Below are 24,656 nucleotides of genomic sequence, written 5' to 3'. Positions count from 1 at the left end.
CACGAACACCGCCAGTGTTATTTTTCTGGATGGATGGCAGTTGCATACATTCACCTATTTATATTATACCCGTGGAAACATCTGTGGTTACTATCCACTGAAGTGCAAAGCCTTAAAAACGTACACATCACCTGTGCAGTCCCAGCAAAAGGTTTCTCAGTATTATAGCCCAAACTGAATTTCATCACTCAAGGATAAACGGTCTGGCTTTGCTACATTGGAAAGCAGAGGCAAAACAAAGGGCAATACTAGTATGGAGGTCCTGGGGGCTACTCCAGGAAAGTCACACTTGCCTTTACCATGAGCACTGGCATGGATTGAAGGTACATTTGCTGTTGTGATTCCAAATCTGAGCACCGAACCCAAAGTCTCTCTAAGCAGCAGCAACAGTACCAAGATTAGCTTTCAAAGACCACTTTACCCTCACCACCCTGCCTTAAGCAACTGCCTAAAATAGGCTCTATAGACACCTCTCATTAAAGCTAACGTGCCCATGGTGTTGAATATCAGTGAAGATTAGCCTGGAATGTTATAAAATTGGATATCAAGTGGAGGCTGAAGATGTGAACTTGGTGTCACTGTCTGTAGAAGGTAGCATGAAACCAAGGGAATTGCACAGGAATTGCACTTCCACATTCTAGTTATTCCTATGCTGTTCTTAGGGGAAGATGTGGCCTGTCACACCTTTAGCTGTCATGACGGGTGGCTTTGCTTGCTGAACTTGGAGTGGGAATTAGCAAGGAAGGTAATACAGCATTGCTACTTCCACAGACACAAATCAGGAAGAAAGAGCACTGCATCTGCAGTGCTATCAGAAGCAGTCAAACTGTTCCTGACAAATGTCTTCTCCCTCAAGTAAGACCTTTGACAAGCACCAGGAAACACTCATTGCACCAAACACTCCATCCACATTTAAAATAAGTACACCTATAGCAATCTCCTTCTCACAGAAATGAGGTGGCCTGACAGCAAGAGGAAATGTCAGTGGTGGAGTGCATACAGCCATGCTTTTCCCAAAACACTGCTGGTGCTCCTGGCCCACTGGAATCGAGGGTAGTTAGCCAGCTGTAGTTGCAGCAGTGTGGATGGACCAGCTTTACAACAGCAGGTCTCTCCCCCTACCTGCCAATGAAAATACGTCTCTAGCCTCAACCCTGTCAGATGTGGGACATCTGTGGATGTGATGCCCGCCCTCGTGGCTAGAGGCAGGTGATAGGCTAGTAATTTCCAAAGCTGTGAGCAGGAGTTTTTTATTGATCGTGCTAAAGAGGAAGGCTATCAAGCTGGGAGCTGACACAGACGCACATCCTGTGTGGACTGGGCAAAGAGGGGGTGCATAATGATTTACAGATTGCCATACTGGAAAAGTACAAAGGCTGTTTGAAAGCAGGCTGTTTGCTGTGTGAATCATATGCAACCCTCTTGTCCCACCACGGAAATCAGTAGCAGGGTATCAACCCTGTGACCCTCAGCTTGGAGTGGAAGAAATCATCCAAGTTATCCTGGACTGAGCCCTGGATGCACATGTTTTTTGTCTGAGAGTTATACAGCTTTTTTAGGAGGCAGACATCTGATAACGAGGAATTCAATTGTTCTCCTGTGTTGGGGTGTGTGTGTTTTGCAGCATGTAGAGAAAAGGTAACTTCAACTTGATTGCTTGCTCTGAAAAGCACAATGGTGAAGGGTTACACCTGAGATTTGGAATGGATGTTAGAGACAAGGGGTCTCCTGAGCAACAAGGCCTGCAGCGATGTTACAAAACTTCCCAGGTAACTTATTTACAAGTCATGGAGTGGGAAGGCTGTTCAGCAGACATCCTTTACTTAGTTACATTCAAGGCTGTAGTCAGTAATAAGAAATAACAAATAGCATTTAAACCACAGTTAGAACTGAAATTTCAACCCCTAATTTCCACCTTCCTTTTAACAATAGGCCACGTGATATGAAAACCTACCCTGCTGGGGAGGAAAACCTACCTCTTTGGCAGGTAGTCCAAAAAACAACCATTCAGTGGTTTCACTAAATAACAGCTCGGCACTCCTTCAAAATTCTTCAGATTCTGTTGATCTGTCACTGTGTTACACAACTCATTCTTCATCAACCCACAATGAAACTGTCAAGGAATGTTCAGTGTTTATACTATTTTATTTCACTATTTGTTTTTGCAATCATGAAAGAAAAAGGTTGAAAACATGCTGTCAAGGACGTTGCAGATAGCTGATTTATAACAAGAAGCTCTTTGGCACACACTGTTGAATGCATAGACTTAGAATGGATTTATTCCTAACGTACACCAGTTTGAGAGGAAAACAAGGCCACAAGGTTACAACCTGAGAACTGTAATTAAGCAATCACTCCACTTCAGTGGGGCTGAAATCAGTTTAGGAAAGATACACATGATTTGATCTAGATTTGCCTCTGTACTGCAAAGCTTAGGTCAATATTACATTCTTTATAAAGACATTTGAACTGAAAAGAAAGCATTTTATCTAATAGAGTGAAAAAAGAATGGCAAATACTGTTAGACCTAACTACATTCAATAATAAGCTATTACTTACAATATCGCAGATGTTTCTAACTTTCAGGATGTCAAATCACAGTGTACATTTATATATTGATATAAAAAACCTGTTAGCACTGTCTATTCAAAAATCATTTAAAAATAATTATGTTATTAAAATTCTTTAGCAGTTGCAGTCAAGGAGGTGTTAATTAGTCACCACTTACTCACACACCTCAATAAGTATATCAGGAATGAATACAGAATGGAAAAAAAAAGACAAAACCAGCTACATCTAGAGGCCAGAAGTAAGATATGCTAAAAGCCTGCCTGAGACTTTGCAAATGATATTCAAACGTGGAACAAAAGATTTCTCACACAGACAAATGGCAAACAAGGGCAGAACCCAGAGGTGGGCTCCCTGTGCAGTGAGGACGGGGTACACATTAAAGGTACTTCAGAAGTAGCCCCAACAGGATAAGGACATGGCTTCAATTTCCCACATGAGCCATCAGACAGCAGAGACAGCTTTCTGAGAATGAGAGCTTGGGCAGAGGAATGAATACAGTCAAAGGAGATGAAAAAAAAAAACCCCAGAAGTCATTGAACTCAAGGAGTTCAAGTAAAATGAGGAACCAGGACTGGATCACCTCTATTGCAGAGCAAGGGAAGAGCTGACATACGTAAGCACAGCTCCAGTGGCTAGGGCTAAAGGATATCAGTGAAGATAGAACATAGCTAAACCAAAGATAGAGCTAGCTAACCTCATTTTTTAAAATAAAATGACCTCTTTTCTAGGCAAGGGACATGTAGCAGTTCTAAGCTCTCTGAAGGTCAATAAAGTATTTCAGGAAGTGCTACACCAGAAGTTACTTAAGTTTGGAGATGATAAAGAATATACTGCTTCAGTGGGAGGATCACTAAAATCTTCATAAGAATTGTTCTTATCCAATATTTTTAATAATGCCCTTGAATAATAAGATTTGTGGAAATTATGATGTTGTGAAGCACATTCAGTAAAGAGGCAGATTGAACTAGTACAGAAGAAGGACTGGTTTAAACAGACCAAGGCACAAATTCATGAAGACAATTAGGCTAATATGTGATTTCCTTTATGACCACATATATGGTATATATATGGACATTATATATATATATAAAAACAGAAGCATTTGCTGGAAACCTGGAAGGAGAAAACCTAGGTTTATCAGTGAATTAGAAGATGACTGCATTACCAAGGTCATGTGTACAAGGCAAAAAAAGATGTTATTTCATAATGCAGCAAAGTAATCCCAACAAAGAGAAGGAAGTATTAATGCTATTGTACAAAAGGCTGGAATACTGTGAGCATTGGCTGTCCTAGAAAAATGAATTCAAAGTGGAATAGATCCAAAGAAGGGTCATTGTTGCAGCCAGAGGTACAAAATCCCTGTTACTGCAAATGCATAGTGATGAAGACATTGTTAGTCTAGAAAATGAAGATGTGTGTAAGATTGTTGTCTCTAAATTAACGTGGTGAACATCCAGAAGGGAGAAAAGCTACTGAAGGTAGGGGAGAATGTTTGATGGATGTAAAAAGAACAGGAGAACCTTTAGGTTGGAAATTAAAAATGTAGTGCAAAGCCTCTAAGTGAAGGTATTCTGAAACAAGCCTTCCCATAGGATTATCAAGAGGCAAAAAAATCAAACTACTTAAGCAGGTTTTGGAAGGGATTATATAGCATGGTTCTTGGATACAGCAGAAATCCTGAGTCTTATAAACTGGTCACTAAGTCCTTAGAGTACATCACTCACTGTAATTTTTATACAACTCCTGGACTAGATAAATCATGATGTAATCATAAGTACTACCTAGATCAGCTAGTTTCCCCTTCTTCTGTAAAAGGGTCCTTGTATACACTTACATAACATAATGGTAATTTATGGAAGTACTTTTGTTCTAAGGATGAGGAAAGTCCCAGGGTCTCCTTCATCAACTTATTGCTGCAGGCATGGTTGTCTTCTCATTCTCACTGTTTCACACCTATGCAATTCAATTTTCTTAAGTGAAGTTAAGTCTTGATTTAAACTGGTAAAATTCAGATCCAACTTCCCTGACAGGTTGCAGAAACTGTTGAAGGAGAAGGCGAGTTAAGTCTGTTATTTTGCTTATCATTAGTTGTAGTAGTAGTACAAGTAGTATTGTACCGTAGTTATTAAACTGTTCTTATCTCAGCCTGCAGATTTTACATTCTTTTGATTCTCCTCTCCATCCCACCCGGGGAGCAGGGATGAGTGAGTGGCTGCATGGTACTGAGTTACAGATTGGGTTTAAACCACGACAGTAACTAGCACAGGCTTATTTAAATATTTAACACGAAACCCTTAAACCTTAATAGTATCATTGTGAGGCTCTGTTTAGAGACGTCAGTCAAAATAGGCAGTTGTTCCACCAGACTTTTCACAAACATGTAGTAAAAGCTATTTAGAGGTATGACAGTTTTATAATCTAAATAGATCGGGATTAAAAAAAAAGACAAATGAGAAAACGAAACTGACAAGAAAGATATTTTCTCCAAGGTCACCCAACAGATCAGTGGCAGAAGAAAAAGTATCTGTCACCAAATTCTCCAAGCCTTATGTGTATACTTTGAAAACAGTGTGAGGAAAGGCAGGCTCAGGTCAAAAAGGAGCTCTGGCTAGGATGTATTACAGCTATACATTACATTTATAGGTGAACGAGTATGCATGATTTCCATATGGAAATTGCTTCCAACAACAGTTGAATCCTCTGGGACAGAATTCCATATGAATACCATATAAGGTGAACGAGTATGCATGATTTCCATATGGAATTTGCTTCCAACAACAGTTGAATCCTCTGAGACAGAATTCCATATGAATACCATATTAAAAAAAATAATAAATAAAATAAACTTTGCAGTTTACAGCTGGATTCTTACATAAGCCCCTTCCTACTCAACTCAGTTGTATATAAAAGGACATCTTGTCAAGAGCATGAAACCTGACTTGTTCCTCCACTAGCAGGACTTCACATTTACAACCTTCACACGTTGAGCTAGTCTTTATAATTCTTATCTTTGAGTCATCATAGTTATGGTGCTGTCCTGGCATTACTCTAGTTCTATGACACAGCTGTTCACCAGTAATGCTCTTCTGGGTTCACAGGGCTGTTTCCTTCTCCAAAGCTGCCCAGTACCTCATCACCTGTAATGAAAACACTGATTTTCTGCAGAGCAGGGATGGGATTTGGGAAGCCAAAGGGAGATCCAGGAACCTTTCTGCTGAAGAACTGTCCTGCAGCAACGTCCTCTGTCTTTAAACTGCACATCTCCATCATGGGAAAGGGACCCAACCCTGTGCGCAGAAGGCACCCACAGTAGATCATACCCAGCCTTGTCACCACATAGTGTGAAACTTTTGTGCTCCCAGAGCACAGAGCTTATTCAAAGCAATTTTCTGCCTGCGGCGGATGAAAATTTTTGCCTTTCTTTTCCACCCTCACAGAACTTGCATGTTTGGCAATTGCACTATGACCATCTGTGCTGCAAGTGGGCTTGTGTCCCGCTTACTGCATACATGTCTGATTTGCTTAAGCCAGTGTAGCAGAGCTCTCACTGCAAAGGTTGGACAATACTAGCATCAACTGCAAGATACTGTGTTTTACCAGGCAAAAAATAAGAGATGGTCCATGATGAAGGATAAATCTGAGGATTGTAATATACATGTATCACATGCTTCTCTAGTTCACAGCACACATATGCTTGTGTAGCCATAATGCAATACACATGGCAAAATATTTGATGGTGAGCTAAACTGAGGAATCATCTGACAAATCACATGCTTACCTAATTCACCACTCTGCTGAGCCCATTACTTTCTGCACACTTATTAATCTGAGTCTTTGCCTGGAATTAATACCATGTGCTTATGCAATCCACCGCTTTCTCCTCATCCTATCGTATTCTGCCTACTTATTAATCTACCACCTGGCCAATAACTAATTTGAGCAGTGCTCAACAAATGAGGAATTTTTTTTCTCAGAACAGCAAACATGACATATGAACCTCACAATTCATGTTCAGGTTTTGGAATGGCGCAAATTTAAAACCTGTCATAAATGCAAATGTACATGCAACCAGAGATGTTACATATATTATGTGAAACAAATAAAGTATTAGTGATTTTCAGTCTTAGTTGGTGCACATGAAGTTGGAAAAGCTAAAACAGACTGCAGGCTTTGTATAAAATTAGAGATTGATTTTTTTTTTAAATGCACTACATTCTTCCACAGAAGGTACCCTAATGCCTATTGATTAATAACTATCTTTTTTAAAAAATAACCTCCTTTGATACAACTTATTGCTTTTAAACAGCTGTTGTGTTAAGATTTTTCTTGACAATGAAGGTTGACGGTTGAGGTTGCATCTTTTCTGTTAAAAAGAAATCAATATTCCATAACCTCAACCAGAATTTCCTGGCTTTACAATCTCTAGGATACCTTTCAAATTTAGTGTCAGTCTTCTTTTCCAAATATCTTTTCCATTTACATTTATAGATTTACATGAAATATATCTATATGTTTTTTCCACTAATGTAAATGTCTTTTAAAAAATCTTAGACTGATGGTTTATCCATTTAGTACTACACACTATATGTAGAATATTTGAAAGAAGAGAAATTTTACTAGAACTCTAAAGCCTTTCTAGGACAAAACAGCAAAGCACAAGTTCCTCAAATGCAAGGGCTTGTCTGCTGGAAACACTTGTGGTTCTCTTGTCCATGTCCATAAATGGATCCATATGTGGTGTGTCTTGCTGCCATCATAAGAAATGCCCAGTTTCACTAGGGGGCTCTAGCAGAGTGTCAAAAGGGGTTGGAAATTTAACTTGGATGTATCTTTTTCTGCTATTTATATTAATTCATATTAATTTCTACAACAGCAGAACAAACGACTTGCAGCAATACTTTGGTATGATTCCAGAAGAGCTGGAACAAACATACAAACCTCTACACTTGAGTATGATATGTATCTTGCGTGAATCATTTACACATTTTGTTTTAGAGGCATGAGTTGGTCGAGCTGGGGCACTACTTTTCTGTCCTGGGTGCTCTCCTCAACACAACAGCACCTGGCACAAAGGGGGTCAATAAGTGTGTGCTCAGCTGAGTCTGAAATTACCTATTTAGTAGCACTGAGGCAACATCTATATATGATGGGTGCTGGGTGAGAGGCAGGCAGGAATGATCTCCTGCAAGCCTGCCTGTCCCGAGTGAACATTGCCAATTAGTGTCTCGATTATCAGAGTTATAGAATTGGCAGTCCTTGATTTTCTGCCTCGGGAAACACTGGAATTAAAATTGTTCAGCAGAACTTTGGCATCGGTATTTGGTTAGTTATTTCAACCTCTAAACTCTTTAGCCTTAAAAGTTCAAGTAAGTTCATTTTCAAAGGATCTCTTAAAAATACACAGCTAAAAGTTAAAAGACTAGCTGGAGATTCCAATTTCTAAGGATTATTTCCTGTTTATTTTTCATACCAGCTAGCTGAACTCTCACATTTCATCTTGGAGACAGGACACAACTGTCTGCAGATAACATACTTTGTTCCCTTATACTCAAACAGGCAAAGGCAAGATGGACTCCTGGCTCTATTTGCTAAAAAGGTAGAGCAACAAATGGGAGGTAGAAAAAGCCGTCTTGGGAGAATGACACAGAACTGAGCACAAGGAACTTCTTTGTTCAAGAGCACAGGAATCAAAACACTGAAACTGCTGTGGTATTTTGGGTATTATCCAAAACAACAGAGTCGCTAGTGAGAAGATGAAAACTGATATATTTCAGTTGGACAGTTTGTACTTTTTACGCTACATTCATGCACAACAATCAAAAGGCAAGAATCTGGAGTCCTTACTCAGCCTCGTTCTCACCAAAGTAGGGGTTTTACAATGCTTATGAAATAAGAAAGGTTTTTGTTGTTGCTTATAAAGACAGACAGATTATATTCAGCCATGGCCCAGAGGAAGGAAGACAGAAGAAAAAAATAATAATAAGGGTGCTTGTTAAGACATTGACCTTTCTAAAAAGGCTGTAAGGGCTTGAGAAACATCCAGAAGAGAGGTTCTCCCCAACAGACTTTATCGTTATCAATAGCAGCTTTTCCATATACTGCTCTGCTTGCACCCTTCATGCCACTGGCATGTTCCTTCTGCAGCTATTGTGCAGAAACTATTCCAGACTGACAAGAACGTCTATTTGCACCTACCCAGTGATTACTTATAGTCGCACAGTTTTACTTGCAAATTAAAGACAGTAAGTGTAAAACGAGTGCACATCCAGTATTAGGGTAGAGCATTTCTGTTGGTTCACTAAAATAATTTGCCTTTAGACAGGAAGAGTACATGTATTATTTGTAATAAAGATTTGAATTCAAGAAAGTTTTACACAAATGTCATTCTTCATAAAAATGAAGATTATCTATATGTGAATTGACTTTAAACAACATGTTTTTCAAAGTTTTCCCTGAGCTGTCAGCCTGCCTTTGGGGATTACAGGAAAAACACACTAATATAGCAAATGTTATAAATCCGCAGAATAACTCTTATCCCATTTATGTTTTGATTCTGTCATCACTATCCATCTATTGTTATCCTCGGGCAGTAATGAAATACAAGACTTGTTTCAAGTAGGGATGAGTGAGCACTGTACTTTGAAAGCTGTAGTTAACTACACGGAGCCCAGACTGCCGTCAGTGCATTAAATGTTATGCCAATATAAATCCAAACCCACACTGCCGTAACTCTTCTGGAGCTTGTCTTCCATTACAGCTAGGGAGGGGGACCAGGGGATGTAGCAATGGAACAAATCTGGCAAATCTGAGATATTCTTACTTGGACACAGTGCAGTCAATATGGTCAAAAAGTGGTGAAGGTTCAATTTACAAAGGGCACATTTTTCAAAAGTGTCTGAGTCACACATGAGCCTCAAGGTAAACTTTTCATCATGTTCACATGATTCAGGAATCCTGGTTTCCAAAACCCTGAAGGGTGTGCAAACACAAATATGTGAGAGGTTTTCACATGTGACCCTACTATGCCATCAGAAGAATATTTTTAATACTATTTATTCTGAAATAGCAATGCTACCTCAACCTATTTGACATTAATTTTCCATAGCTCTTAGTATAAGGCTAGCAAAAATCACTGATAACAAAAAACAACCCCAAAACAAAACCCTGTTAAAATTTTATTTGCAGTTTCTCATTGGCATCAACCTACAGCATCAAGGTTAAATTACAGGGAAAATCATGAGCAAATTATGATGCACCTACAGAGTCCTTGACTGTCCATCTGACTTTCTCCCACCAGGAAAACAAAAAGAGACTCTTTTTTTCTCATAGAATGACATCTTGGTTGTTATCTGCTTTCAAGGAGATCACAAAAGTAAGAAGACAAACACGCTTAGGAAATGGAAAGAAATATATGTAAATCTTTTCCAGTTAATGTATAAGTTATTGTTACTTGTTAGGCTGAGGTTTATCTGGTTGTAGTTAAAAAGCTACGGAAGGAATTGGAGATATAATCTTTTACTATAGCGTTTCTTTTTTTAATCCACCGAGTAAATGGACACAGAATACACGCAGGCACGCATCAGGCAAATGTATCTGAAATCTGTATGTAAAGGGAAATAAATGAGCAGAATGGCTGGGAGGCCAACCTACTGAAGGAAAAGCATGGTATTTAAATGAGCGGGCAGGCAGGTGGCACAGGAGATGAGATGGGCAGGCAGAGAAGAGGCAGGCAGACACAGGGCAGTAGCACCGTGCAGCACAGCATTTCCCTCCCATCGGCAAGCTTGCCAGCCGGGGAGAAAACTGTCCTGTCTGTGAGCAGCACGCTGACTAAAAAACCTCCTTTGTCTCCTCTACAGCATGGTCCTGCCTATTTTTCCTATCATGAGGAACACTATGTGGTGTTAAATCATACATAAATATCAACTAGGACTTTCTGTCAGAAATGAAAAGCTAATCATCCAGTGACATGATTTAGTAGAAACTTTTAATCAAACCAAAGAATTATCCACCAGTGTTCGAGCAATTCAAACTATGCTTTATGTATGAGTTCATCTCTACTCACGAAAAATAGAGATTTAACAAAACATTCTTGTTCCTGGGGCAAGGGGGATGTAATATTTATCTGCACTGGTTTCCAGTGGGACATCTCATAAAATATGATGAAGTAAAGTAGTGACAATTCAGATAATAACATGGCAAACTAAGTTACAAGAAGACGTAAAAAGCTAACCATAGTAGAAAGTTCCCGGATGCGTCAGCTCACAGCATTACCAAAACTTGTGTGTTAAATTCTGCCAAGTTTATTGTAATCTTTTCTTCATTTCTTTTTTTTTAGCTATGGAGGTGCCTAGAATAGAGTCTATAGTTAGGCATGAAACTACAGCAAACTTACAATGGACTCAGATTCTTTATTTTCTTTCAAAATGGGCCATTAATTCTGATGCCTCTTGAAGACTCTATGTAGTAATTCTCTGACAACTTTTCAGACATTTCTAATAAAGAATTCATCTCTGAATGAAACCTGGGGAATGGTAGTTCTGCCTTTTTACTTTTATACTTCTTCAGTACTAAATGCCTCATGTCCATTTATTTAAGACCATAATCTTGGCAAACACATGGGTAAAATATTTCAGTGAAGAGACTGGGATTACTACAGACATAACAGGGAGGTAACCCACAATGGCAACGACACTGGAACTGAAACATTACACCACTTATCCACTGTCCCTCTACTTTCCCACCTACAAGCAGAAACCCTTTCACTGACACAACTCTGGCTGGCAATGAGTGCAAATTTAAATTGACATATTGAGGGTGCCACTCACTATAAAAGTTATTTTTCTCTTCACAGCCCTTTACCAAGGGGTAAATACATCCAATTACCACACTAAAATACTTCTTCTAGTACTGAAAATGCTTGGCTGAACACTATCAAATAAAACTCGGATACACACACACACAAAAACTGGGATTGGTAAAGTATTTAGGTTTTCCTTTTAGAAACAGACATGTAGTGTAATTATATCCATGTTGTTGTATAGCTAATTCCCACCAGAAGTTATTCTATTATGAAGTCAAAATATCTGAAAACAATCCTAAGCTACACACCTTTATTTTAATTTTACTGTTCTCATATAAATCAATGTATTGATGCTTCTATGGAGTACACATTTGAATTCTAATTAATGACACTTTTAAATGGATCCATACCTGAAGAACTGATCAAATGAAACTAAAGTGATCTGCACATAGTGGAATTCAGTATGTTGTTTCCTTCTGGTATACGGCTAATATTTAGGCAAAGTGCATCAAAACTTTTTAGTGAGGTAAACAAAAATTCACCTGCACTGCTTCTAATGAATGTTGGTAGAAGTGCAATGCAGCTTTAAGTAGCAGTTATAAATTGATGAAAGATGACAATTTACTCAGGGGGAAAAAAAAAAAAAGACAAAAAAAGACTTGACTGGTCAAATAATAAAACAGATTCAGATTTGGCAGAGGCTCTGGAAGACAGCTGTGCTTTACCCTTTTTCAGTACTTGAAATGCATTACTGAGGCATTGAGGAACCCTTAAAGTATATACAACTACAAAGGACTTTTTTGATGGATGAGCATATAAGGGAGGGGTAATATGTTGAACCTAGCAATTCAGAGTGTGCAGGAATGAAGTTATCTCGCCATCCCTGAAGTAAAGCTTCACAAGCAACACTTTAGAGCTTGTTATTCTCTTATATCAGTGCAATTAGATAACATATCAACCATCCTCCCCTTTTCACTAAATCAAATGGTGCTCCTTAAAGAAGCAGAATCTTTACAGCAGAGGGGTCTTGTCAAAAAGCTAGCTGCCCTTACATGACCTTGGGCTTTAATGGGGCTGACAAGCAGAGCTAGGCTACAGTGTAAGCACTTTTAGCTGGATATAAGCAAGTATCCACTTACTGTTGGTTGCATAACATATGGCGGATGAGGCATCCATGAAGTACTCTGGACCTGCATATCAAATACTTTTAATTAGCACAGAAAGTTTAAAACAAAACTCAAAGACTTACTTGAAAAAATTCTTTCTATTACAGCTATGGAGCTAATTTTGGCAAAGGACTTAGGTCATGTAATTCAATGCAAAAATCATTTATGCTTCATAAAGATACTGACAAAGGAAAAAGCTTTCAGATTTCATTTGATGATGTTTTCTACCAAAGTCAGAAGTCTGAACCACTGCGCCACTTCTATGATCCACACCGTTTTATCTCATAAAGCAGTCTTCAATATTCCACATTGTCCTACTTTTCATTTGTATTGTTTGCTTTTATCCATTAATATAGTCATTAACATGTCATCCAACTGACAGTGCAGGAGACATAAAATGTTCAAAGTTTATTTTCAAAAGTATCTGTATGAACTTTAAAAGATGTAACATATTCAGAGACCCCAGAATGATTTGTTTTCAGTAAGAACTGCAGATCTAATTCAGAGGTTTTGAAGCTTATTCTAATTGAAAGCTTCCACGGCAAAGCTGGCTTAAGATGTCCCTGCCCACCAGGATTAGCTCTTACCTTGGGCATCGTGGGGTCCATTTCCATCAGAGCTCTATATGCCTTACCAGTCTTGTTTTTCTGCCTTATGACTGACAAGTAACAGATTTCATGGATATACCAATTTTACCAACAATTAAATGCATCGGAGAGTGTTTGTGTATTTGTGGTGGCATTTCTGAGCCATAAGTCCCTCTTGGGCTAAGCATGAATGACCACATGCTATCATTACTAAGACTCAACCCCAAGAACTGTGCATCCTAGTTTCATTTTGCATGAGTCTGAGCACCATTAAACACAGGAAATACACAGAAAATACAGCTGTGCACATCAGTGGGCACCTCACTAGCTATCCCAAAGCTCACAGAGATGGGCAAACGCCTTTGGGTTTACACTGCAAACTATCTAAGGAAAATGATATAGGATTAAAAAAAAAAAATAAAAAATCAATGGTTTTGGTGCAAATGCATCAAACCATGAACTGATGCTGTAGTTCAAGTCAGGATGGGAGAAGGGAGCAGCTGTGAACTGTGGAGCAGTGATGGGAGTAAGTGGCTGGGTGGCCTGAATTCAGTGACCTGAAAAGGAAGGAGGTATGACTCTTAAGCCAGCTTTGCCACTGAGAAACGTGCATGTGAGCTGCACTTGCATGTCTCTGGCACTGACATTTCTTCGCTGTTACCATTTACTGAAACTTACTGGATTTATCTCACCAGAACATCTTTTGTTTGACAAGTGTTACGTAGCCATACAAGAATCATTTATCTTTGATGATCAAGTTTAAAACACAGTAAGTGTAAGCACAAGAACTACCTGTAAGCAGTAGCACACCATCGCAAACTTCACTCCCAACAAATCAACCCTAACATTAAGAACAACCCACCACGTGGCTTTGAGAGTTTGAATAGCTTATCTCAGGTAGGACTCAGGAAGAGCACTGATGCTATAGGACAGAAATAACTGAAATGAGAAAATGTACAGCTGACGACCAGCTTCAGAGTGAAGTGATATTTTCCAGAGAGCAGCTAATAATAAAACTATACAACCTGGTTTTGACTTCCATCTCAGAAAGCCAGAGCATGGCAATAATTTCCCAGTGGAGATCTGTGAGGGATACGCTGAAAAGAAATTCTGAACCACAAAGCGTGTGTGAGACTGAAGAAGAATATGAGGACAGTTATCCTCAACTTGTCTTGTCAGGGACTATTGGATAAAAATGACCACTTTTAAATGATCCTCGTACTGGAGCAAATACAGCTGAGGTCAAAAGGTCAAAATATGGTGCAGTTAGCATAAATATAAAACCCCCACTTTTAAAACTGTCAGCTAATGAAGGGCAGCCAAAATGACAAAACATTTCAGTAAGAGTGATAAGCTTCTGCTGCTGTCAACTGGAAATGAAGCAAAATGCTGTTTACTAGAGAAGTGGCTGGAAATAAAAGGAATACTTTGGCTTTCATTGCTAGTGTAAAAAAATTAGTAAACACTTAAAACCCTGCACAAGATGATACCTGAATACTACTAGAAAGCCTTTTGTTTAAAGTGTGACTCAAGAGCGCAAGCACTCACAGAATTTTCTGTGGTATAAGCTCTGCCTTCATCCACATCCAAAACATAATTAACTGGGAAACATAGTAGACAAGTGCAAATCTGACATACCTGATATGTAGAGACAGGGGAAGCAGCAATGAATGGCGTGATTGATGTCTGTGGAATCATGCGGTTTGTTGGAATACTGTACGGTGAGGAATAAAATCTGCAAACAAAGAACAAAAGCGAGATTTTTTGAACCTTTCAACTGCTGGGCTCTGACTAACTAATTCACTGCCTCTGAGGCAAAGACAAACAGAATCTACACAGGTAATTATGTCCATCTATTTCCAAAAGCACAATAAAGAAGATGTGATGGCTCCACTGAACAGATCTTGAAAATGGAAAGGAGGAGGAATATTTACACACAGAGTATTTTTTCACTTCAACTAGCACAAATATAGAACTTTAGGATACAAGAAGTAATTATCTGAAATGCAAGACAGCTGATTTTCCAGAGTGCTAGCTAGTGAAAGAAATTTCTTATGCGATATTGAAGACAATATTACTGATTTCAATTCTACCTGCAGTACTGTTTTCTTTTCAGATCTTACTGCTTCAGTGCTGAGAATAACACATTCCACATACATGCCTGACTTATTTTATTAAGGAATGGCTACAAAAGCTCTGGCTGAAGTTTTCATATTCATCTAGGTAGAGAGCAAAAACCCCTCCTTCTGGTGAAATGCATCAGGAATTATGAACGTACATGCCCCAGGCAGCACTGAAAAGCTCAGAATTAGTTGTTTTTATTTCCACTGTTGCATGCTATGAGCTGAAGTTGCACTATCTCTTGCTTGATGGCAATAAATCTTATATTCCTTCTTGTCCCCTGTGGGTTAATGACTATTGATAAAATAATCACTTGGAAAATATCACCACTGATGGATTGTGTAAGTACTTAATATGCTTGTGAAGATTTTTGCATTTGCCCTTCCCCCAGTTTTAACTGTAAACCAGAAAAATAAAATTGTTTAGGAAAACAATGTTTGTGGTCTTACAGCTGTCAAAATGTTGCTATTTTGGACTCCGAGAAACACTCCTGTGCAGTGTCCTCTTGTCAGATTTAAATCCCATGCAGATCCTTCTCATACAGCGTTCATCGATCTTACATGTAACAGAAGATTTTGCACATATGCTCTCTCTGTAACAGTGAAGTGTATTACACTCCCTGCCTTTTTATGGTTTTTTTTGATGTTGTGTGTTTTTTTTCTCCCCACACTGAGGCAATCAACAGTAGCTTTCCATGAGAGCCATGCAACAAAAATATCATTGCTGGTGTTTAAACAAGTGTTCTATTTCCTGATCGCCCTGGCATCCTGGATTTAGTACTAATCAGTCTAGTTCAGACTTGATGCATTCATTCTGGATGCAGGCTCAAATAACCACCAATTTCATCCAACCAATAGCCTCTAAAAAACAGGCTGCTGTCTTTGCAGCTTGGGCAGAAACCTTCAAAGTTAGGAGGGGAGAGGGAGACAGAGAAGCAATCATTTGTTCTCTCTATTCCAAATAAGATTTTAAAATGCCAAAAGCAGCAGGTGGCGTCTGAGTGATTGTTTAATTGAAATATATTGCTATTTTAGGAACATTTATCTGCCCCTACAACGCTTGCACAGAGACTATTTTAAAACTGCGCCTTTGCCCAATTTTATATGTATCCTATTATGAGAACTTAGAGGCATTTGTATCCCACTGCTTGTATCAGACATTAAGTTCAAATAACACAGCAGGGGTGGGGGGGAGGAGGAGAAGGATTTTTATACCATTAGCTGCATTCGTCTATGGTATTAGCATGATACATATGTTATCTACATCGTGTTACTGGGGTCTTCTCCCAGATAAGGTTAACCAGAAATCACTTTGGCTATACTCTTGCTAAGTGGATGGACTAAAAAATGCTGTGCACAGCAAATGAGAGCAGTCAATGGCAGACTGAGAGAATTTACTCTATGAGTAAAATGTCTAATGCATAGAAATACATATAAACCTCTTAAAGTGAAGGACAATGTAAAAACAAAACTCTCTTGGGAAAAAAAAGCCAAACATTTTTGTTCATTCTGTTCTCATTCTGTCCACCAGTCTGCAACTGATGCTGTGCTCAGACTATGTATGAACTGCTCGGACAAAGATCAGCACAGGGAAGAAATAACTTTCCATTTGGAAGTAGTGCTGACTCTTTGGAATAAACTCTCCAGCAAATCCCAGCAAATACTATGAAATTTACAGAAAACGTGTGCTAAGCCAAGAACTTGACAGACAGCTAAACATTTCAGTTTCAGCTTAGAAACGCAGTTATCTGAATAGTACATAAGCTTGTAGAATATACACTCCGGTAATGTGAAAAATACAACCCTTCCAACACCCCTGCCAATACCATTTATCTGTCGCAGTTTGGAATGCTCTCAAATAAGCATCAAATAAAACACACTATCAGGACACTCAGCTAGACTGTGAAAATTCATGCATCAGAGCATCAAAGAAGAGAAAGGAAGGAAATCTGATGCAGCAAATGACTGTGTGAGAAAATCCAGTTAATATATTCCAATTTTAATAATAACAAATTAAGTTTAACAACCTGAGTCACTGTGACGGCCTGCATGTCAAATATTTTGCAACCAGGAATCCCCTACATCCAGAGACAAAGGCTTGTCTTCCTGCCACAGCATCACTTGTGCCCAAAAGGATCTAAAAAAAGTGGGTGGATATCTCTGCCACACATGAAGTACAGTGATATGGTGAGGATAAGAGTGCCAACAGTGACAGTCTGAAGCAGAGCCTCTCTCCCCCAGATGTGGGATGCTCAACCTGCTGGAGTGCTGGAGCCATGTACTGGTCTGGCAGAGCCCACTCACAAGGAAGGCTCAACATGCTCTCACCTGTGGGACACAGAGGCATCTCCTCAAACTCCCTTTACATAAAAACAGGTTAATATCCTAATATGTAATTGGCATAAGTGACATGCTGGGGACCTAATGAAAGAGAGGAGGATCAAAAACGTAAGAGTAGCCAGTTCTGGTGTAATCCCTAGAGCATCCCAACAAGATCTGCCCCTGCTCACCTTGCTGTACTTGATCTTAGGCTTTCCCTGTTTTTTTCTTTAAGCTTAGGGAATGGTGAAATGAAGTGGAAGATGCATGTTATAAGTAAGACTGAAGGAATACAAGAATCTCAGTCATCAGAATATGTACATCAGAAAAAGAAGTAGAAAGAGATAAGTTATACTGGCTTTGACTCATTTTAGGTATGTTCAACTACACCCCCAAGTTTCCTGGCATTAAAATGTACAGTATCTGTTATAGCACTTTGAGAGCTGTAGGCTTTGTGACAGTTGACCCGTGGGCTCTAGGAGAGCTCTCCAGAAATCTCAGCTGCATTTTCCGCAAACGCAGTTTCATTCATGCAGTTCTTTGCAGGCACAATCCAGTGTCCCCGCTCCTCATCTGCAACTGCAATGCTAGAAGCAAAAGCATAGAAAGGCAGGTGGCAGGGGTGAGGCAAAATGGACATTGTCCTTATATTAAAAATAGATCTTTTCGGTATGCCCAGATTCCATAAGCATAGGGAAAAGTCATGACTAGGAGGCAAAAAGCTGTTCCTGGATGTTCCTGAAGAGTGGTCTACAAAAGGGCTCAAAAGAAAATGTTTTGAAGAGAAGTTAAAAAGAACCATATTCTCCATGCATCATCAGGAACACAGAGGCAATGTGTTAAGCTGTTGCTTAACAGACAAAGCACATACTCCCCTTCCTGCATCAGCCCTCCCTCCATATTTGGGGACTGCATTATCTGTAGTGTCTGGCCGCTATTTCCCTGCCAAAAAGCCAGAAAAAAAAGAAGAAAAAAAATCCATATGGTTCTCCTCCTACGGGGGAATGTGCAAACTTCCACACAGAATCTGCACAAGAGCAAGATCCTATTTGCACTGCAATAAACACCATTTGCTCATGCCTCGTGCCTGCGGGCAGTACTGAAAAAGCTGGATTCATAAATAGTATCCTGGGGCTCACATAATGTAAGAGTATTACCAAGCGTTATCAAGGCAGCAATTTTCTGTTGCAATAAGCCACATAGTCAGATGTTTGAGATGGAAAAGACCTATCTGAATATTAAGCCCATTGGTCAGCAGATGCACAGTATAGTCCCCCAGATATCAGATATTAAACTGTTGCAGTACGTTGCAGCCTTAGTCAAATGGCCAAGAAGACTCAAGCCTCAGGAACATTTTAAATGAGCATCCTTACAGTGCAAGTACAAGAGCTCTATTTTGTTCTTTGTATGAGCGCATTAAATCACCAAAACAATATTAATACCACAAATTGAAAAATCAATAGCATTTTACAACAGGCACACTACTCCCCCAAACAAAACCTGCATACTTTTGTAAATGCAGTTCAGAAAAGGCTGAATATAAAACAGAAAAGGCACAGAGAGATTGGCAGATGAAAAGAGCTTATCTACTGAAGTGTGTGGTTACCACGTCTCCAGTATCTCGTACTGCTCTGCTATGGTACATGTTCTCCACTCCATTATATCAGTTTTACACCAATGTAACTGCACTGGATGCTTAAACAGAGTTACGTGGGCATAAAACCAATATAATGAAATGGAGAATCAAGCTTTACAGTGTAATAGACTCAGAAGAAAATTATCTATTCCCTTGTGAGGAAAAAACTTAGCTATTTTTAGCCAAAGCCTCTCTCTCACTCTTTTGTTTTATTCCTGCTATAGATTTTCAAGGCAAATATGAAGTTACACAGTAATAAAAGTGAATAGTACTACACCACGAGCAATAAGAACCCACCTTTTCATGTGGACAACATACAAAAGTCCAGATTCTTCCCTGAGGCTTGGTTATGCCCGAACCCAAAATATCTGCCAATCTTCTATCAACCCTATAAAAAACTCTAATAGCCGTCAGCATGTGCAGTCAGTCTTTCTTTTTAAGCTTTATTGGTAATTCACACCTCACCTGAATCGTCACCTTGCCTTAGGTATCTTTACATTTCCCCTCTCTAGCCTCAGGTCACTAAGCTCCACACTGATGGGCATCCAAAGGACTGCGCAACTCATGGTTATCACAGCACATCAACACATCTAGAGCTGCATGCAAGGTCAACACCTGCTTAACCTGACCACTGCACTGAAGAAGCTTGCTACAAGGAAGTGGTCTTTGTTTTACAGACCTTTAGGTAGCACTGCTTCACTCAACTCTGAATGGCTTGGTCCACCTTACTGCTAAAGTATTATGCAGCATTTTAACCACAGGGTGGGTATGGACACACCATCAATACAAGGGGGCACAAGCAGCAGCTTTGTGCTCACTTCTAGATTGTCCTCGCTATGAGGAAAGGCAGTATGTTTGCCTAAAACCCCTTCACTGATGATTAAGTTAATCTGGTTAATTCCATAGCGTTTAAGAGCCTTTAACTCTCATTCAACACAGCCACACACCTTCTACGATACCCGTGTTTTGTGTCAGTGAGCAACAAATCACATTTGCACATTTTACAAGCAAAGCACTGAGGTGCTCCTGGACTTAGATAAAATAAAACCCACGAGCTAGATTTTTATTGTACTTGCAATTAAAGAGGCTTATGAAAATCAGTAAAAATTTATGACTACAGGATATGTAGAGACTATTAAGTGAATGCCTGGGAAGCTAAAAAGAAACTGGGTAACGAAAGGTTATGGTGATCCTCAGGTGATAGCATTTTAAAGATGCAACCAAAGAATGGAACAACAGTTGAGTAACTTCTGGTGAAAAAATCAATTTTTCTGAATAGTAAGAGCTTCTTCTCATAAGGGATGTTTTTTAGATGGTTTTGACCCAATGAAACTGAAAATATTTTGACATTCTAAAAGAAGAGATATGTCAAAGCGGTAATTAATTGTCACTCTTACAGAGATATCCAGTGCTGTAGTTTATTTCATGCTTTACAAAAAAGAGTTATTAAAAAAACTGCAGAGCTGAAATTGGGTACTCTTTCTTTACCCAATGATCAGTGGCAGTGTGTTCAAACAACTGGGTGACCAAACCACCCGCACACCCTGAACACCTAAGCAATTTGGGTACTCTTTGACACAAATAATGTCCAATACTGAGATATTTTCACAATTTCCAAAAACGTGATTCTTGAAGTAAGATGGTATTAATCTCAAAGCATCATACAAATTACAGTTTCCAAAACATTCATGCAACTGACATGCAGGAGTTCATTAGAAATAAAAGCCAGTTGTCCTAATGAAACATTGGTGGACTATGAACTAGTGAGGGTATTATTTATAGCCTATAATGTGTTACCAGCTGAAAAGTATGATGATAGAGAAGAAAGACTTGTTTGGGAAGTCAGCACAGAGAAACAGAACCAGAGAATCCTGAAATCACAACTCTGCAAAAACCCTCTTTCTGTGAGATGCTCTGGTTTAGCCACTTCCTCCACAGCTTGGGAATACCACGAGTCCTACAAAGCTACTGCTTGTAAAGGGCACTGAAGCAAAATATACTATTACCATTGATTTTCTTTTTTTTTTTAACTACTGGGAATGTTGGGTTTTGGTTTTTTTTTCACAAATGCTTTGACTAGCAGTGCTCTAACAAATATTTAACAAATAAACCCATTCTTGTCTATTTCAATACATTCCTCCCTTCAGCTGGAGAACACAGACAGGAGTACGCATGGAATTTGATAATCATATCAAACATCTCTCTGATCAAAGACTAACTGTCCAAGAGTCAAGGGCTGAACCTCCTGATTCTCTTCAAATTGTTGTCAACCTCTCTGAAGGATAGCTAGATTTCAAGGTTCTGTTTTTCTAGCTCATGAAATAATCAGAAATATAATCATTCAGGTAAATTATACGATGATGTAACATCTCTGCTAAATTTGAAAAGATTTGCAATTCTTTGTGTTGGCAAACAGTAATTGAGAAATGAAGAGTCTTGCTCAGAATTTCACCCCTAAATCCCACCTGCTTAGGCAATAATTTAAGGCTTTCTCCCTGTTTGGCATTTCTATTCAGACAATGCCATGGAAGCCAGCCAGCCTGTAGAGAGAACCCCAGATGAAGTAACAGTTCTATTATCCAAAATATGCTGGAATCTTCAATGATTATTTTAACAAAAGTGAAGTCAGTAAAGGGAAACTTTACTGGTTTCCACTTCATGACAGAGACAGATTTAAAAAAAACATCCACTAGCATTTGCCAAATAGAGATGGAAACTATTAGGAAAAACAACTTCCCATTCAAATGGATATTACAAACAAGAGGGCATAAAAACAAAAGGGAAACTAAAAGAAGAACTTGACAATATAGCATTACATGCTTCAGACAAAATATGACTGAGTGAATTAATTTCTGAATAAGTTTCACCACAGAAAGAGAAAACAGAAGATGGCATTCAAAATCATTTTTATAAAGGCGTAAGAAAACATGCATTCCTTACCCATTCTGTATAGCAGCTGTTGGATCATAAGTCAAAGCCATGCCAGCCTGCACATAGTTAGGGAAGAAAAACAGATTTTTACTATTACTGCAGGGGAAAAGAAAAAAACAACCCAAAACAAAAAAAACCAAACCCATTAAACATTTTCTAAGCCAATATGAATAAAAGTTGACTGTAACTTAGATGGAAAATCTAAATTCTCCAGGGAAGCTCAGATGGCCCAAAGCAGCACAGACAGATTGGCTATGTCCCCTGCCTGTGAGATCCCTGAGAAATAGATCTGTTCAGTATGCCGGTTGTCATCTCTCCGTAACATTTAGGGCAACTGGTGGTTTGGTTGCACCAGTATCAGTTAAAAACTCCACTGAGATCAAGGCATTTACATCCAATTGCTCACTGTAACAAGACAGGGCCAAATCCTTCTGTTGCCTGTGAGACAGGTAGTTAGTAAATATTCTAAAGCCAGCTTCACAAGAGCGTCTCAGGGAAGGAGTCTCATCTTTCCTACAAAAGTAACACTCTGCATGACCCCAATCTACCATTTCCCTAGGCTGTCACTTGTACTTACAGTTAGTTCAGTACCACAAGACAAGAAACAAAATGTGGGCTGTGAAGCAGAAAAGACCAACCAAAAACAGAAAAAAAGAAGGAAGAAAGAAAAAAAGAAGAAAGAAAAAAAAGAAGAAAGAAAATAAAAAGTCCTTGAGTTTTTAAACAAGGCTTTTAAAATACTTCAGATGTCTGGACAGCGAAAGAATTTGTTAATGGGCTACGCAGAGCCTTTCAGCTGCTGCTCACCACCAAGCAGATGGTGACCTGTGCAAAAGGATTTGGCAGCATCCAGTTAACAACCGTCACCACCACCACCATTAGCAGACATCCACACGTACTGCAGGAAAGGCAGGGAGAGAGCAAGCCAGAGACTGCTTTTCCCGCTCTACCTTGTGCTTTAAGACAGCAGTCAGGGTCATGTAGGAAGGACTAGCTTTTTCCCCAGCATTTAAAGACATGGAAGTGACAATGTGTCTCCCACACACTGCATTTGCTTTGACTTTTTGTCTTCCTTCCACTATCCCCTCCCTTTGTGAAATACTTGACAATGTTACACTACCAGGAGATGGGAAGACATCTCTTTCTGTGTAGGGCTAGAAGCAGAGGAGAGGACCACTGTTATTCAAGATTCTGCTCTCCCTTTGGGAGCAGCTGAAAAATGGCCACAGCACCATCCCACCCCAAGGTACTGTAGCTCTCTCCTCTTGACATATAGACCATATGCTCATTGCCTGAGACAGGAGACAGCTGCATTTGCTTCAAGGACAGGTGCTTTACCAACCACGCAGCAGAGCCTGTGCTCCTGGTGGGAGTTCTTAATGCCCCTGGACCCATCTACCAAAGTACTTTTAAATAACAGCATCTGCCCCCTTCCAGACGGCTACTCGGACAGGTCAGGAAGCGTTTGGGCTTGGCCAGCTCCCATGCAGGCAGGTGAGCAGCCAGGGTAAATGCTCTGTTGATGAACCGGCAGAGAACAGGCAGCATTCCTAAAAGAGCCAGGTTAGCCCGGCAGCTGCACACTGGTCTAAGAGGAGATGGTCCAAGATTCCAGAGGCCAAAAGTAATTTCCTTATGTAACAAAAAAAAAAGTTCATGTCGTTATTATATTTGTATATTTTTCTCATTCTTTTAAGCAGATGCTAGGGCAAGTGCTTTGCTTATTGAAAATGACATTGTTTTAATAAAATACATACTATCTCTCAAGCAAAGGATAATTTGTGAGACTAAGGCCATGAACAGATGGCTATTTTTTTAAAGTCCATTAATTTCATACAAAGAAAAATAAAAATTACTATTTCTGGAAGTTTAAAATGTCAAAGAGTCAAATTTGGCGTGACTCCAACCACTGCTAATTTTGATGTAAAAATAAAGTAGCTTAGAAAATCACAAGGGATGATCAACTTGTTTTTATAATTGTTATGTCTTATATATTCCCAGCATATTATATTTTTGATAAGGTTGCATTAATTACTAATGGAAATGTATACAGTTCATCCCAAACAAGAGCTGTCATGGTTTAAACCCAGCCAGTAATTCAGTACCACACAGCCAACTTACTCACTCACTGCCACAGGCGGGATGGAAGAAGAATCAAAAGAATGTAAACCCCATGGGTTAAGAAGGGTATAATAATAACTAAAGTACAGTATAATACCACTGCTGCTAATGATAATGATAAGAGAAATAACAAGGAGAGAGAATATAAAACTAAAAGGGCAAGGGGAATTAAAAACCAATAAACACAAGTGATGCACAACGCAATTGCCCATCACCCACCGACCAGTACCCAGCCTGACCCAAGCAGTGATTGGTCCCTCCCAGGTAGCTCCCCCAGTTTATGTACTGGGCATGATGTGCTGTGGTATGGAATACCCCTTTGGCCAGTTTGGATCAGGTGTCCTGTCTCTGCTCCCTCCTGGCTTTTTGTGCCCCTTCTCACTGGCAAGAGCATGAAAGACT

The 24,656-nt window shown here is 39.3% G+C and overlaps 1 protein-coding gene across 1 annotated transcript in view; it reads right to left on the bottom strand.

Moving 5' to 3' along the window:
* Positions 1–24,656, bottom strand: part of LOC104406800 (RNA-binding motif, single-stranded-interacting protein 3-like) — a gene marked incomplete at its 5' end in the record, with an annotated part of 140,101 nt that overhangs the window by 44,000 nt on the left and 71,445 nt on the right. Inside the window, 3 exon segments of the mRNA XM_010015896.1 lie at positions 12,514–12,564; positions 14,766–14,862; positions 22,143–22,189. Coding sequence (XP_010014198.1) covers positions 12,514–12,564; positions 14,766–14,862; positions 22,143–22,189 — 195 coding nt within the window.

This window comes from Nestor notabilis, unplaced genomic scaffold (genome assembly GCF_000696875.1).
Source record: "Nestor notabilis isolate BGI_N333 unplaced genomic scaffold, ASM69687v1 scaffold7106, whole genome shotgun sequence".
Classification (NCBI taxonomy): domain Eukaryota; kingdom Metazoa; phylum Chordata; class Aves; order Psittaciformes; family Psittacidae; genus Nestor; species Nestor notabilis.
Note: the sequence above shows the minus strand (reverse complement) of the source record. Positions and strands in the feature narration are given on the sequence as shown.